The sequence below is a fragment of the Rhineura floridana genome, chromosome 7 (assembly GCF_030035675.1).
Source record: "Rhineura floridana isolate rRhiFlo1 chromosome 7, rRhiFlo1.hap2, whole genome shotgun sequence".
In the NCBI taxonomy this organism is placed as follows: domain Eukaryota; kingdom Metazoa; phylum Chordata; class Lepidosauria; order Squamata; family Rhineuridae; genus Rhineura; species Rhineura floridana.
In genome coordinates, this window is record NC_084486.1 from 28773028 (window position 1) to 28785622 (window position 12595).

At 40.3% G+C, this 12595-nt stretch overlaps 1 protein-coding gene across 13 annotated transcripts in view; it reads right to left on the reverse strand.

Moving 5' to 3' along the window:
- The window catches only part of ANK3 (ankyrin 3), a 591855-nt gene that overhangs the window by 542311 nt on the left and 36949 nt on the right, over positions 1-12595 (reverse strand). For all 13 annotated transcript variants that reach the window (XM_061635097.1, XM_061635100.1, XM_061635096.1 and 10 more), the window contains exon 2: positions 10798-10836. In XM_061635097.1, the coding sequence (XP_061491081.1) occupies positions 10798-10836 (39 nt within the window). The remainder of the gene's footprint in view (positions 1-10797; positions 10837-12595) is intronic.

A 12595-nucleotide genomic window follows, 5' to 3' on the forward strand; every position in this document is an offset into this window, starting at 1 on the left:
TTAAAAGCAAATAATTTTATCCAGTGAGCGTAAAGAGCCCGTATGGAGAGATAATATTTACATTTGTTAATGAGTTCTTTATAAAAATATAGTCAATACAACTGTATTAGGATAATTCTATCACTGCTGATTCATTGTGAAGCGCATAACAGGAAGGGATATGATCCTGCATGACTAAGCAGCTTAACCCCCAAATCCAAGTGGATATAAGAGCATACAGCCATGGTTCTAAATGAACTGTTATATACTGACATCTCTCATATATGAAAGCATTCCATATGCTTCTCCAGTGCTTGAGGCCTATAAATTCCCAGCCTAATTCCATGGGGCATTTATGAATTAACAAAAATTCCAGGATTGGGCTTCCCTCCTTGGTTGATCAAGAGACTTTAGCTTTTCTCATGCAAAATGCTAAGATTCTTCCAAGGCAGGCACACTCGCTGACACACTTCTAAATTTTAATGGGACATCAATGGTAGGGGAAAACAACCAGCTACCACATTCATACAACAGGGGCTGCTCCTCTAGGGCAAAGCTGGGCAACCTTTTTCTACTGAAGGGCCACATGCTGCCAGTGGATAGAGCCAGAATCAGTAATGGGCACAACCAGAGACAACAGTGCTCTGGATTAACAAATTCCAGAATAAAGACAACCCTCCTTCAATTTTCATTGTGACTCCCTCAGATTAGAATTCCCAATCCTATGATGGTCAACTCAGAAGTAATCCCTACTTGTGGAGATACAGCCAAGCCCACGATTGCAGACTTCTCAAGTGAACTCACTACCAACAGCAAATTTGAACTGCTATGTGGTGCAGATCTCCCGTGCTCCACACCTAGGACTAATTGCCTCCTTTCTAAAGCATCTTCACATGCTTGAAGCATACAGGCAGTACAAATGAAATGGTTCAATAGTCATTTCCTCCCAATCCACCCTCACCCCAAGAGCCTTGGGAATTTTAACTCTTGTAAATGGGACAGGGTTCTGTAACAGGGAATTCTCAGCACCCTCACTAAACTACAGTGCTCAGGATTCTTTGTGGAAGCCCTGTTAGTTAAAGTCTTTTAGCACAGATACATTACAGTCAACTCACCTAGTTATTTCTTGTCATAAACAATATTGCATGTGAGCTACTGAAGGCAGAAAATTAAGACTACTGAAGGGATGGTTTGCAGGCTAATTTTTAAAAACATATTTTGTTCATTACACACACAAACACTAAATGCTTCATCTACAGAAATGTTATATATGAAGTTACACAGCAATATTTGTTTATATTGTATCTGATTTAATATATTATATCGCATATAGATTTTCTTTTTTGGTATTGATTTGCATTTTTGTATATGGTTTTGTTATTCTTTTGTATGTTACTGAACCTTTACTTTGTACAATGTTTTTAAATTATTTTCTACTGCACGGGTTCCCAAACTGTGGTCAATGGACCACCAGAGGTCCATGAGGTTCATTCAGGTGGTCCATGTCATGTCTGTAAAAATATAATTAAAAATCATATAGCACCATGCACACCACATTACAATTGCTACAACAGGCAGAAAAATCATTAAATGGTCTGCCAAGACCCTCAGTACTTTTCAAGTGATCCCCGGGGGGGGAAAGTTTGGGGACCATTGTTCTGTTGTATTTGATTTTTAATTTTTGTGAATCGTTTTGGCATTCTCTAAATATAAAGTGATTAAGAAATTTTCTAGCTAAATAAATATTGAGATAGATATATGTATAAAATGCATAATATTGCAAATTTAGCATCAACCTTGAATTAAGACGTAGCAACAGATTTCCTATGATTCAATTCACAATACAAAACAAGACAGAGACCATGTTCAAAACAGTTACACTAGAACAAAGCCAAAGTTAATCTACCCATATGCATGTTAATCAAATAATTGTTGCCACTTCTCAAACTACCCTGTGCCATTCATTCATCTCCTGAACTAATCAACTGACCTCACCCATGATTGATTAGGATTAATTCTGCAGCAATAATTAAAGTGGCCTAAAATAATATGCTGTGGGTCAGAATAATAGCAAACACTATAACTCTATAGAGAGTCCAAAGCACTTCACACACATTATATGGTTGTCATTCCTACAAGAACCCTGTATGGTAGGTCAATATTCAGTACCCGAAGCGGGCAGGAAAAAAAGGAGGGTCTCAGAAGTTAGAGAAAAAGGAAGTGAGATGATTGACTAGATTCAATTATGCCCACTTGAAAACAAGTGGGATGGCCACTCCATTTTGACCACTGTCAATATTGCAACCCCCGTTATTGCATGCAAGATAAAGGGCTGTATCTGAGAGAGAATAGTTAATTTAAGCCACCTACTGAGCTCCTGGCAGAGGCGAGACTGAAACCAGAGACTTCCTGATTTGTAGCTCAGTCTACTACACCAAATCTATGGATGACTCCACCATAGCAGAATTTCCCAATCTCTGCTGAACAACCTCTTCAATAGTTTGAATTTATACAATTAAAGGTCTCAGATCTCTCTCCTCTTTGAGGTTACCAGCCCTAAAACAATTTATTAAAGAGTAAATATCTTACCACCATAATTCTAGATTGTATGCCACATGTTTTCAGAAATCTTTTAAAGTCAAGACCTTCATTTATTCTTGTAATACATGAATTCATGTAATGCAAGCTCAGGGGAAGGATTGCTAAGACGGCACAACTAGTACATGCTCAGCTGAACAGTGTGTTAACAGCTCTCTCTAAAACCTCTGGGCCTCCAAGCAGTCCTTAGACTCCATTGCAAAGGGCTCATGCCGCAAGATGAGTGAGCAGCCCAAGCACAAGATGCTGGCCGACAGGATATCAATGGAGCAGGGCAACTTGCTGATGTAGAGGAAGACCATAGCCCCTGGTTGGCTGCAACAACACCAGGCTCTGGTTCTGACTGTTTGGCAAAGAACTTCGCAAATTCATGTGCGGCAGGAAAGATCCAGCATTCAAGATGGTTCCCAGGCTTATAAAACGTGGGTCCTAAATGCCATCTTTAGGATCCCGTGGGAACCCGCTTTCTCGTGAGACTTCTGTGTGTTTGGACTCTGGATGAGAGCCAGGGCAGATGGGTGGAGTCCCCTGTGGGAGCCAGGAGGCTGAGAGATGTTGAGTGGGGAAGTATGAAGGAACTCGTGTCGGTATTCATTTATTAGTAATTTGTATTATGTATGTATTACTTGTATTATGGTTTTATTGTGCATTTTTATAACACTTGTTGTACTTTTATTTTTCTGTACACCGCTTAGAGATCTTTTTATATATTAAGTGGTATAGAAATAGTCTAAATAATAATAAATAAATAATAAACCTGCTGCTGAACAACCTTTGGACTTTGCTGATGGCACGGGGGTCATCTAGGACCAGGAATTCTCCTTCTCCTCAGCTGATGGTTTCAGTAGAGTCTCAGAGCCTGAGATGAGATCCATTTATTTCCCACCCACCCATGCAACTGACAGAGTGCTGTACAGCTATAAGAAAGTGATTACATAATGGATGTCTGGAGAAAAGCCCAGCTGGCATGGGCATTTCCAGAACAGGATTAATAATTTCTGCTGCATTGATGACTAAAGCCATGCAAGAGAAAACAATACTTAGAATTCAGGAGCTGGTTTATGAAACAGCTGTTTGATGAACAATGAAGTGGATAGTGTACAGGGAAATCAAGATTGCAATAATTTGGAGGATTCCTATTCCAACCTTCCATTCACAGAACCACAAAGTGGCTTACAGTAAAAAGTATTTAAACGAAACATATACGAAAACCAAGACAAAATGACAGCACAAATAAAACCAACAGTTCAAGAGGAGCATAAAAGCATGATACCGTGAAAAAGAATGGTGTGGAAAGGACAAAGTAATTTCCAATGTTACTAAGTCTCTTAACAGTGGGGAGAAGTGCAGGTGACGAAAATACATGCAGCTGGGATTGAAATGATAGTCCTGTGTCAAATTCCTTCCTCCTCCTCAACAAATGGGCAGTTCAGCTTGCCAGTGATATCAGAACACTGCTGGTGTAGCTGGGGAGAGAGGGTGGTAGTCAACTAAGTCCTGTTCAGAGTAGACCCATTGAAATTAGCCTAAGTTAGCCATGTCTGTTAATTTCAATGGGTCTACTCTAAGGAAAAGCATTGAATACCACTCATATGTTTACAATATTGTCAGCACAGAAAATTTGAACTGGAATTAACACAGGAAGGAATTCTACACAGGGCTGCTATTTGAGCAGCAACCTTGTGTTCTTTGGAATCAGTAGTTCTGCTCCAAGTCAAACACAAACCCTTTGCATGTTTACCGAAAAATAAATCCCACAGAATTTATGTGGACTTATTCCAAAGAAAAAAGTGAACAGGATTTCAGTTTTAATAATTCACTCACTCTTAAATATGCACAGTGGAATGGGTTTCATTGAACTGTATGCAAGCATCACAGTATGGACCAGTTTGGATGCAATGCTAAACCATAGTTAGCATTATGTGAATAACATTGCTTGGGTTTGGTGAGTTGTGAACTTGGCTTGTTTTGTAATAAAGCATAGTTAAACTATCCACAGGATGTTTCAGTTCAGACATTATCATAAACTGTAGCTAGTTTAAACCAGCAAGTAGACGCCTATGGAGAGGGAGAGGGGAAGGGAAGGGAGAGCATGAAAGTCTGATACTTGTCCAAGCTTGTTGGACCAAAGCATCAAACCACTGTGTGTTAGATCAAAAACCAGGTCAATTATAAGAGACTATATATTAAAAAGGAGCCCCCTGCCACATTCCTTAGATATGCATGTTATGAGGTATTTTTAATTAGGGACTGCAAATTCTTCATTTTGCTTCATTTTTGAAAAATGTCTACAGGATTAAATGTCCATATAGCCATATTGCCAAAGAGGAAGGCAAAATGTGAGAAAGGGAGTAAACGCAAAAAAGGGTACCAGCAGGGGTGTAACGACAGGGTGGGGGGAACAAATGAGGGCATTGCACCCTTCAAATGATAATTCTCCCCCCCCAATGAAATTTACTTCAGTCCCCAAATTTCTAGCATTAAAGTAATTTAAAACTTCAGAGGAGATTTTAGAAATACTGTTTAGGCATCCAAAGGCAGGGGCAAAGTTACCAAGGGAATGCAAACACAGCAAATATGAGTTAAAAGTGTGAACAAAGTGAAGACAAATTGTGATGGATGGGTGAGGGAGTTCACAAACCTAAGCGTTTGGCAATTGGAGGAATAACATTGGGAAGGACAGTATTGTTATGCACTACAGAGCATCTCCCCCTTCTCTGTATTGCTCACTCTGTAGGTGGTGGGTGTTATTAGTGCATCTGGTGAGCGTGCCTAGGCTTTGGGGCCTAGATTGTGCAGCAGCCTAGCCTAGTCCAGGGCAGGACCTGAGATGAGTGAGCTGGCTCTCCAAGACCCAGGAAGCCTAATGAGACTTTACTAAACTTAGCCCAGACAATGGGAGCTGGAATATTGTGTGTGTGGCATGTCTGGGGGTCTTTACTTCCCTAGTTTGCTAAAAAAAAAGTAGAAAAATATATCCTTTCAAGCTGGTTCCATTTCAAAATGGTTTTGAAGAGTATAATGTGGCTAAAGCCTTAGTTGCAACAGTTTTAGACCTCCACCCAACTGTGCAATTATTATAAATAATTCACCTTATTTAACTTTTTGCATACGAATTTATGTACTACCAGAATAGGGTGTGTGAGATTTGCTGGTAGAGCCATCAGAAGCAGTGTTAGCTGGCTGGCCCAAGGACTTTCTGTAGAACAGAGATTGTGTGCTTGTACAGTTGATTCTAGCACCTGTAGTTCAGAGAGACATACAGTTCTTACGCGACTTCCTTATAAAAAAGTGATGTTTATAGGTTTTAATTTAATTTTTTAACGTGAGACTTCCCTTAATAGCTTTCCTGGCATGGCAAAGGAGACCAGGGTAGTCAGTTCTGGGAAGCAGCTGCCTCAAGAGAACTTAACTCACAGTTCACAAACTTACCAAAACATTGTACCTGTACAAGGAAGACTTTCCACCCATGTACATGCTGTAGGACTCACCTTTGGTGCATCTACAGCTATGTGTGATAATTCATATTCAACTTTGACATGTGTTGACACCATACAGGCTTTCAGTGCTTTATCAGAGAATAGCAAACTTAGTAATCTTGGTTATTGAAAGTAACATATTTGAAGGAATTTCAAGCAAACAGTTCCTCTGCAAGTTCGCAGAGAAATCATGGCACATTAGACTTTACTAACAGTGCAGATCACTATGTAGAATAACTTAGACAACATACTTTAACTTCCTAGTCACTGTTATTTAGTTTACACAACTATTTTGCATGTGAGAAATACTGCATTTTAAATTGATTTGCTTTTTTGTAAACGTCACAAGTCATAGTTTCTAATTAAAATGCATAAATTAGGGCTTCTTTTTGTCTTTACTTATGAAAACTCCCCCCCCCAGAAACCTCTTTTATAGTGACCGATGCCCCAACCATTATGTCCCCCTTCCAGTCTTGTCTCTGCCCACCCAGCAAAAATTGTCTTACTACACTACTGGGTACAGGTCAGAGGACGAAAAAACCAAAAAGTATCACAAAATAATTTCTGCAGCTACATCAATTTCCCCAGTAATGTATCTTTTGGAATGGACTAGCATCTGTTTATGTGTGTGCACAAAAGTACCGTCTGCACTGCTCTACTACCAATCCAGGCCTAGCATGTCACCAGGAGGCCTTCTGCAGCCACCAAGCAAGGCACCTTACTTGAGGTTCAACCACACTTGAGAGTCTGGCTAAAGCAAGTCTATGGGGGACATGCCCAGAAGACTCTCTGAGACCAGGGCTAGGGGACTGGGAGAGAAAGAAGGAATCAGCGAGAGTATATTTTCCATCCAGCTCCCCCCACCCCCATCTCTGCTCAGGATACATGGTAGAGGCTTTTCGGATCTTTACCTATTTGCATTCACTCCAAATCCAGAGACACTCTATGTGTGGAGGCTGGAGGTAGAGACAGTGGACATATCTAGGCTTTCCCCACCATGTATCCAGCATCCCTGTACTTGAACTGTGTGAAAAGGGTTTTATCCAACTTAAATAATAAGTTACTTTAAGTCAGGGGTGGGGAACCTGTGGCATTCCATATGTTGTTGGACCTCAACTCTCATCAACTCCAGTCAGCATGACCAAGTGATCAGGGATGATGGGAGTTGTAGTCCAACAACATTTGGAGGGTTACAGGTTAGCCACCCTTGCTTTAAACTATTACATATTTTTATTGTTTCAGAGTACACTCCCCAAAAATCCTATATCAGGCATGGCCAAATACATTATTCTCCAATCAGCAGTCCAGGAAACCAGAGGTATCTTGTTGTACAAACTGACACCCCCCCCCAAATGAATGGTCAAATGTTCATTTGACTCTATTTAGCAACAAGGGCTTCTTCATTTATGAAACATATGCATTCAAACATAGCATTATTATACAAATACATTTATATATATTGAATACAAAATCAAAAGAGCTATGACATTAAAGTATGCAATATTTCCTTTTTTGTAGCTTAGAAACATTTTTCATTCCCTTTCAATTGAAATTATGGGTAAACTACATCTTGTTTTGCTACATCTCAATTAAAATTTGATGAAACCTCTGAGGACCAGGTAGATTTGCTTCAGGGGCAGATCTGGCCCAAAGGCCACCTGCTGGTCACTTTTTCTTAAATTGTTGTAATTAGTTTATCTGTCTGCTGCAAAAAAGAAAGTGGAAGGGAAAAGGCATTCTGGCAACCTTAAAATTATTCATTTTCCATCTCAGTGTACATCTTCCATTGTCATTTTAGTTATCCACCTACTAAGTAAAAGAAAACCAGCAAAACAATACCAATCTTAAAAAAAACCCAACTCTGTAAACTAATGATTTCCCCCTATAGAAGGCTCCTTTGCATCCACTGAATGCAAAACAAGGAAGTCTGTCTTCCCAAGATTTCAAAAGATCATTAAAAAAAACCCCATGACAACGATCACTGATGGTAGTTAGCAATCAATAAATACGCACATATACAAACAATATGTTAATAAATCAGAACTCAATTCACTGGATATTCCCACAGGTTTAAAGACCAAATTGATTGAAAGGGTAGATGAAAATATTTCTACCTTTGTTGGAAACATAATGAGCATCAACAGCACTTGTGGGATCTCATGCAGAAACACAGCAAAACATTGCTGATATTATTCTCAGGCATTAGCCATTTTAACAGCATACTCATGAAAGGTCAGCAAGTTGAATTCTTTCAGATCAGCTGCAACACATGTTTTGAAACAACATTTTAAGACCTATTCTTTTAAATTGGGTATCGGGAACCTGTGGTCCCCCAGGTGTTGGGTTCCAAATCCCCTCCTAGCGAGTATTGTTAATGATTGGGGATGATAGGTTTTGTTGGCCAACAATACTTGGAGGGTCATAGTTCCCCAGCCCTATCTTAAATCCAAGCCAAGGAAGCAGTTTCTATACTTATTTATTTATTTATTATTTGATTTATATCCCGCCCTTCCTCCCAGCAGGAGTGGCAAATGTATATATATTTAAAGACAGACATTCAATGTTAAGTAAGTGATTCAATATAAGTACTGACCAGGTCCATGGGACCTCACGGCTCACAGGAGAAGCAGGCAGCATCCTGTCAAATCAGAGAGCAGAAAGCTCCAAAAGGCCCTGCCAAGCCAGCTGCAGAAGATGTTGTCTCTGCAGGGAGCTAAAACCAGTTGAAGCCTTGTATAAACCAACCACACCTGGAGTAGCTGTCTGGTTGGTTAACGGTTCCGCACCTTATTTTGCAGTCTTTGGTTTCTGTGTGGCTGGGGAGATAGTAGTACTACAGAGAACTCATCCTCTGTCAGAGGATGGTGGCTGAGTTTGGTCCTGCAGCCAGGTGGGCACCAAATAAAACACAAGTGCCCCCCCCCAAAGCAGCCTGAAGTGCTCCTCGTCAGTCAAAAGGCAAACCAGGGAATAGGGATTCAGCCTGTGCTGGATGGGGTTACACTCCCCTTGAAGATGCAGGTTCGCAGTTTGGGTGTGCTCCTGGACTCAGCCTTAAATATGGAGACCCAGGTTTCTGCAGTGGCCAGGAGTGCTTTCGCACAATTAAGATTAGTGCACCAACTGCGCCCGTTCCTTGAGCCGTCCGATCTGGCCACGGTGACACATGCCTTAGTTACATCCTGTTTAGATTACTGTAACACGCTCTACGTGGGGCTGCCTCTGAAGACTGTTCGGAAACTTCAGTTGGTGCAACGTGCTGCAGCTAGAATGTTAACTGGGGCTGGTTACAGGAACCATACGACTCCCCTGTTACAAAAGCTCCACTGGTTGCCACTCTGTTTCCGGACACAATTCAAAGTGCTGGTGATGACCTATAAAGCCATCTATACAGCTTAGGTCCAGGCTGTCAGACCGTATCTCCCTATAGAAGACTGCCCGGGCCCTGAGATCCTCAGGAGAGGCCCTTCTCTCAATACCCACGTCCTCACAAGCACGACTAGTGGGGACGTGAGATAGGGCCTTTTCGGTGGCTGCCCCAAGGCTTTGAAATTCCCTTCCTAGGGAGGCAAGAATGGCCCCCTCCTTGCAGTCCTTCCGGCAGCAAGCAAAGACTTTTTTATTCCAACAAGCCTTTGGAACTGAAGGCTGTTAAGGACAGGGCTTGACGGGTGCTGCATTGGTATTGTCTAATTGTATTATTTTAAACTGAGTTTGAAGTATTTTAACTGTATGTATGAATCGCTTTAATACTGTAAATAGTTTAATTCTATTTTAATCTAGACTTTTGTATGTTTTTAATTATATGTGTTCTTTTATCTGGAAGCCGCAGTGAGTTCCAGTTTTGGAAAAAGGGCGGGGTAAAAAATAATGATAATAAATAATAAATAAAAATAAATAAACCTTGTCCTCTTTAGATTCCTCCCCCATATGCTGCAATGTCTTTGGGGTTGTGGGTCATGACAAGTACAATACAATGGACATGATCCAACCAAAATGAAGCACATTTTACTCCCAGTGATTTCAGTGGGAGAACTTAGCATGACTTGCTCCTGTTGAGCTCAGTGGTGCCAAATAGTGCTTAACTTTGATTGACTGGGTTTATTTATATGCCACCTTTCCACAGTGACCTGTGCCCAAAGTGGCTTACAACAAGCACTCAAAATAAAAGCACTGGGGTAGGGGAGAGGTCAATTCACAAAACATAGCCATAAATTCAAATAAGACAAAAATAAACAATTTAGCAAACATAAAATAAATTCAATATTACAAAAGAAATAATCTAGACTTAAATACATAAGTACAAAGAAGAAAGCCAACAGAGCTTCAGATGTGCATCCAAGGAGCCTCAGCAGCTGGCTTAAATCTACTTCAGAGGGAAGGGAGTCGGCTCACCAGGCCAGATGACTTACTCCTTCTTCTCTCCTCCACAGGAGACCAACAGCAGCAAAATGGAAATGCTGGGGATCATGAACAATGTAAGGAAAAGGACACTGCACTATACTTACACTGTTATCAACTAGAGAACCAGAATAAGGAAATTCCAGTGTTTTAAGAACAGAAAAGTTACTCTAAATATTTTTGAAACTCCATCCTTGGAACATACTCTACACACACATTACTCTGGTTATCTGACAGGTGTCTTGTCTAATATTGAGAAGTAAGAGCAGAGAGAAAACAAATGTACTGACACTTAAAGAGGATAGCAGCGAGCACTATTTTTTTTAAAAAAAATGCCTACCTTTCTTGGGCTTCGAGGAGGATAGAACCTGTGATAAACCTAAAAATAAATAAATAGAACTTTAAGTGAAGACAATGATAACAAACTTAAGTCATCAAGCATCTTGCTTTTGAAGAAAAATGCAGATTAACAGTAGAAAACAGCATGGAGCAGAAGAACAAGTATCTTAAGAAGCCTTAAGCAAACACATGTGCAAGGCATAAAAAACTGGAGAAGGGCCAATAGGGGAAGGATAGGCTGTATCTTCCAGTCACATACAAGGCAAAGCCTCTTGGCTAACTGCTACCTCAACTTCAGATAATAATAAATCGTCATCACCACCCACAAAAATCAGTTAGACTAGCCAAATAGCATTATAAGAACATGAGAGGAGCCCTGCTGGATCTGAGTAAAGTTCTGTCTAGTCCAGAATCCTGTTTCCTACAGTGGCCAATTAGATGACTCAAGAAAGCCCATAAGCAGGACATAGGGATAACAGTGCTTCTGTTTTTTGTCTTTCTGTGAATACTTTCTGTGAATCTGGAGATTCCACATAGCCATCATGGCTAATTACCATTTACTGTATCCCACTAATTCTCTCAGTTTCACAGGTTTCCAATATAGTCACTGTAACTACTTCTCATCTATCACCAGATATGTCAGACTACCCCAATTTGGTTTGGAGACATCTAATATTAACTTATAAACATGTATCAATTGCATCTTTCTCTGTATTTCTTTGGTGTGTTCATTTTCCCTTACAGCCCTTTAGTCTCTTTAGACAGGCATCATGTCATTTTGTATACTCATTGTTTAGTTCTGCCTTATTGCCATCCAGATGACATGGAACGTTTATACACTCATCATTTAAGAATGAGTCATTTTGAACTGGATCTTCCCCAGCTCCTGTCAGCTTAAACGTTCCTCTGTAACTATTTTGATATTGATCTTTCTCTTGTTACATGGTAGATGCAAGTTCCAAGCTGGAGCCAGGAGAAGAAAGGCTGAGGTGCGTTTTCCCCCTTTTTCACACCTGCTAAAATATGGGAATTTCCATCTTCTCTTTTGCTTTCCCAGGCTCCTGCCCTCTCAAGTTACTGCACACTTCTAATCCACTTTTCCTTTAAGAGCTAGCCCTCTGCAAAATTGCTAGCAGTAGTATAGTACTTTAAGAAAAAGGCATGGATTCATGACTCATTCAACTGTATTGGTCAACAGAATCAAAGCTGTTAAATGTATATATTTTGTGTATTCAATAAATATCCCATTTTCTAAGACCTGTGTGAGTGTAAGTTACTGGACAAATCTGCCAAGACGCATTATTGCCAATGTCTACAGATCTTAATTCACATGACTCCAAGAATGTGTGTATGTGAAACACATGTCTACAGAGGAGGCTTGCTAACACCCTGGATTTTTGGTTAAAAGCATCTCACATAACAGGAAGAGGAAACTCCCCCAATCAGAGCTCTGGATTGCTGCTGCAGGGCGGACAGTTCAATGATGTGACCCAATATAAGACAGCTTTATATATTCAAAATGTCATTCACCTTGTGAAGTATCAGTACTGTGAATTGTGCATGTCTCAGTAGCCCCATACAGGAGAAATGAGTTACAAATATCTAGTCCTCAACCCCTCTGTCTCAGCTACAGGTCAGGTCTGACAAGAAGAGATCTGGCCAACTCAGCTTTGATTGGCTAACCCTTTGTGACTTCATAGATTCACAGTGAAACTAGTTACCTAGGGGACTTGCTTATGAAGTTTTATGAAGTTTTTTTCAACAGGAGCAAGCCATGGCTCTACAATATTTGCACAATT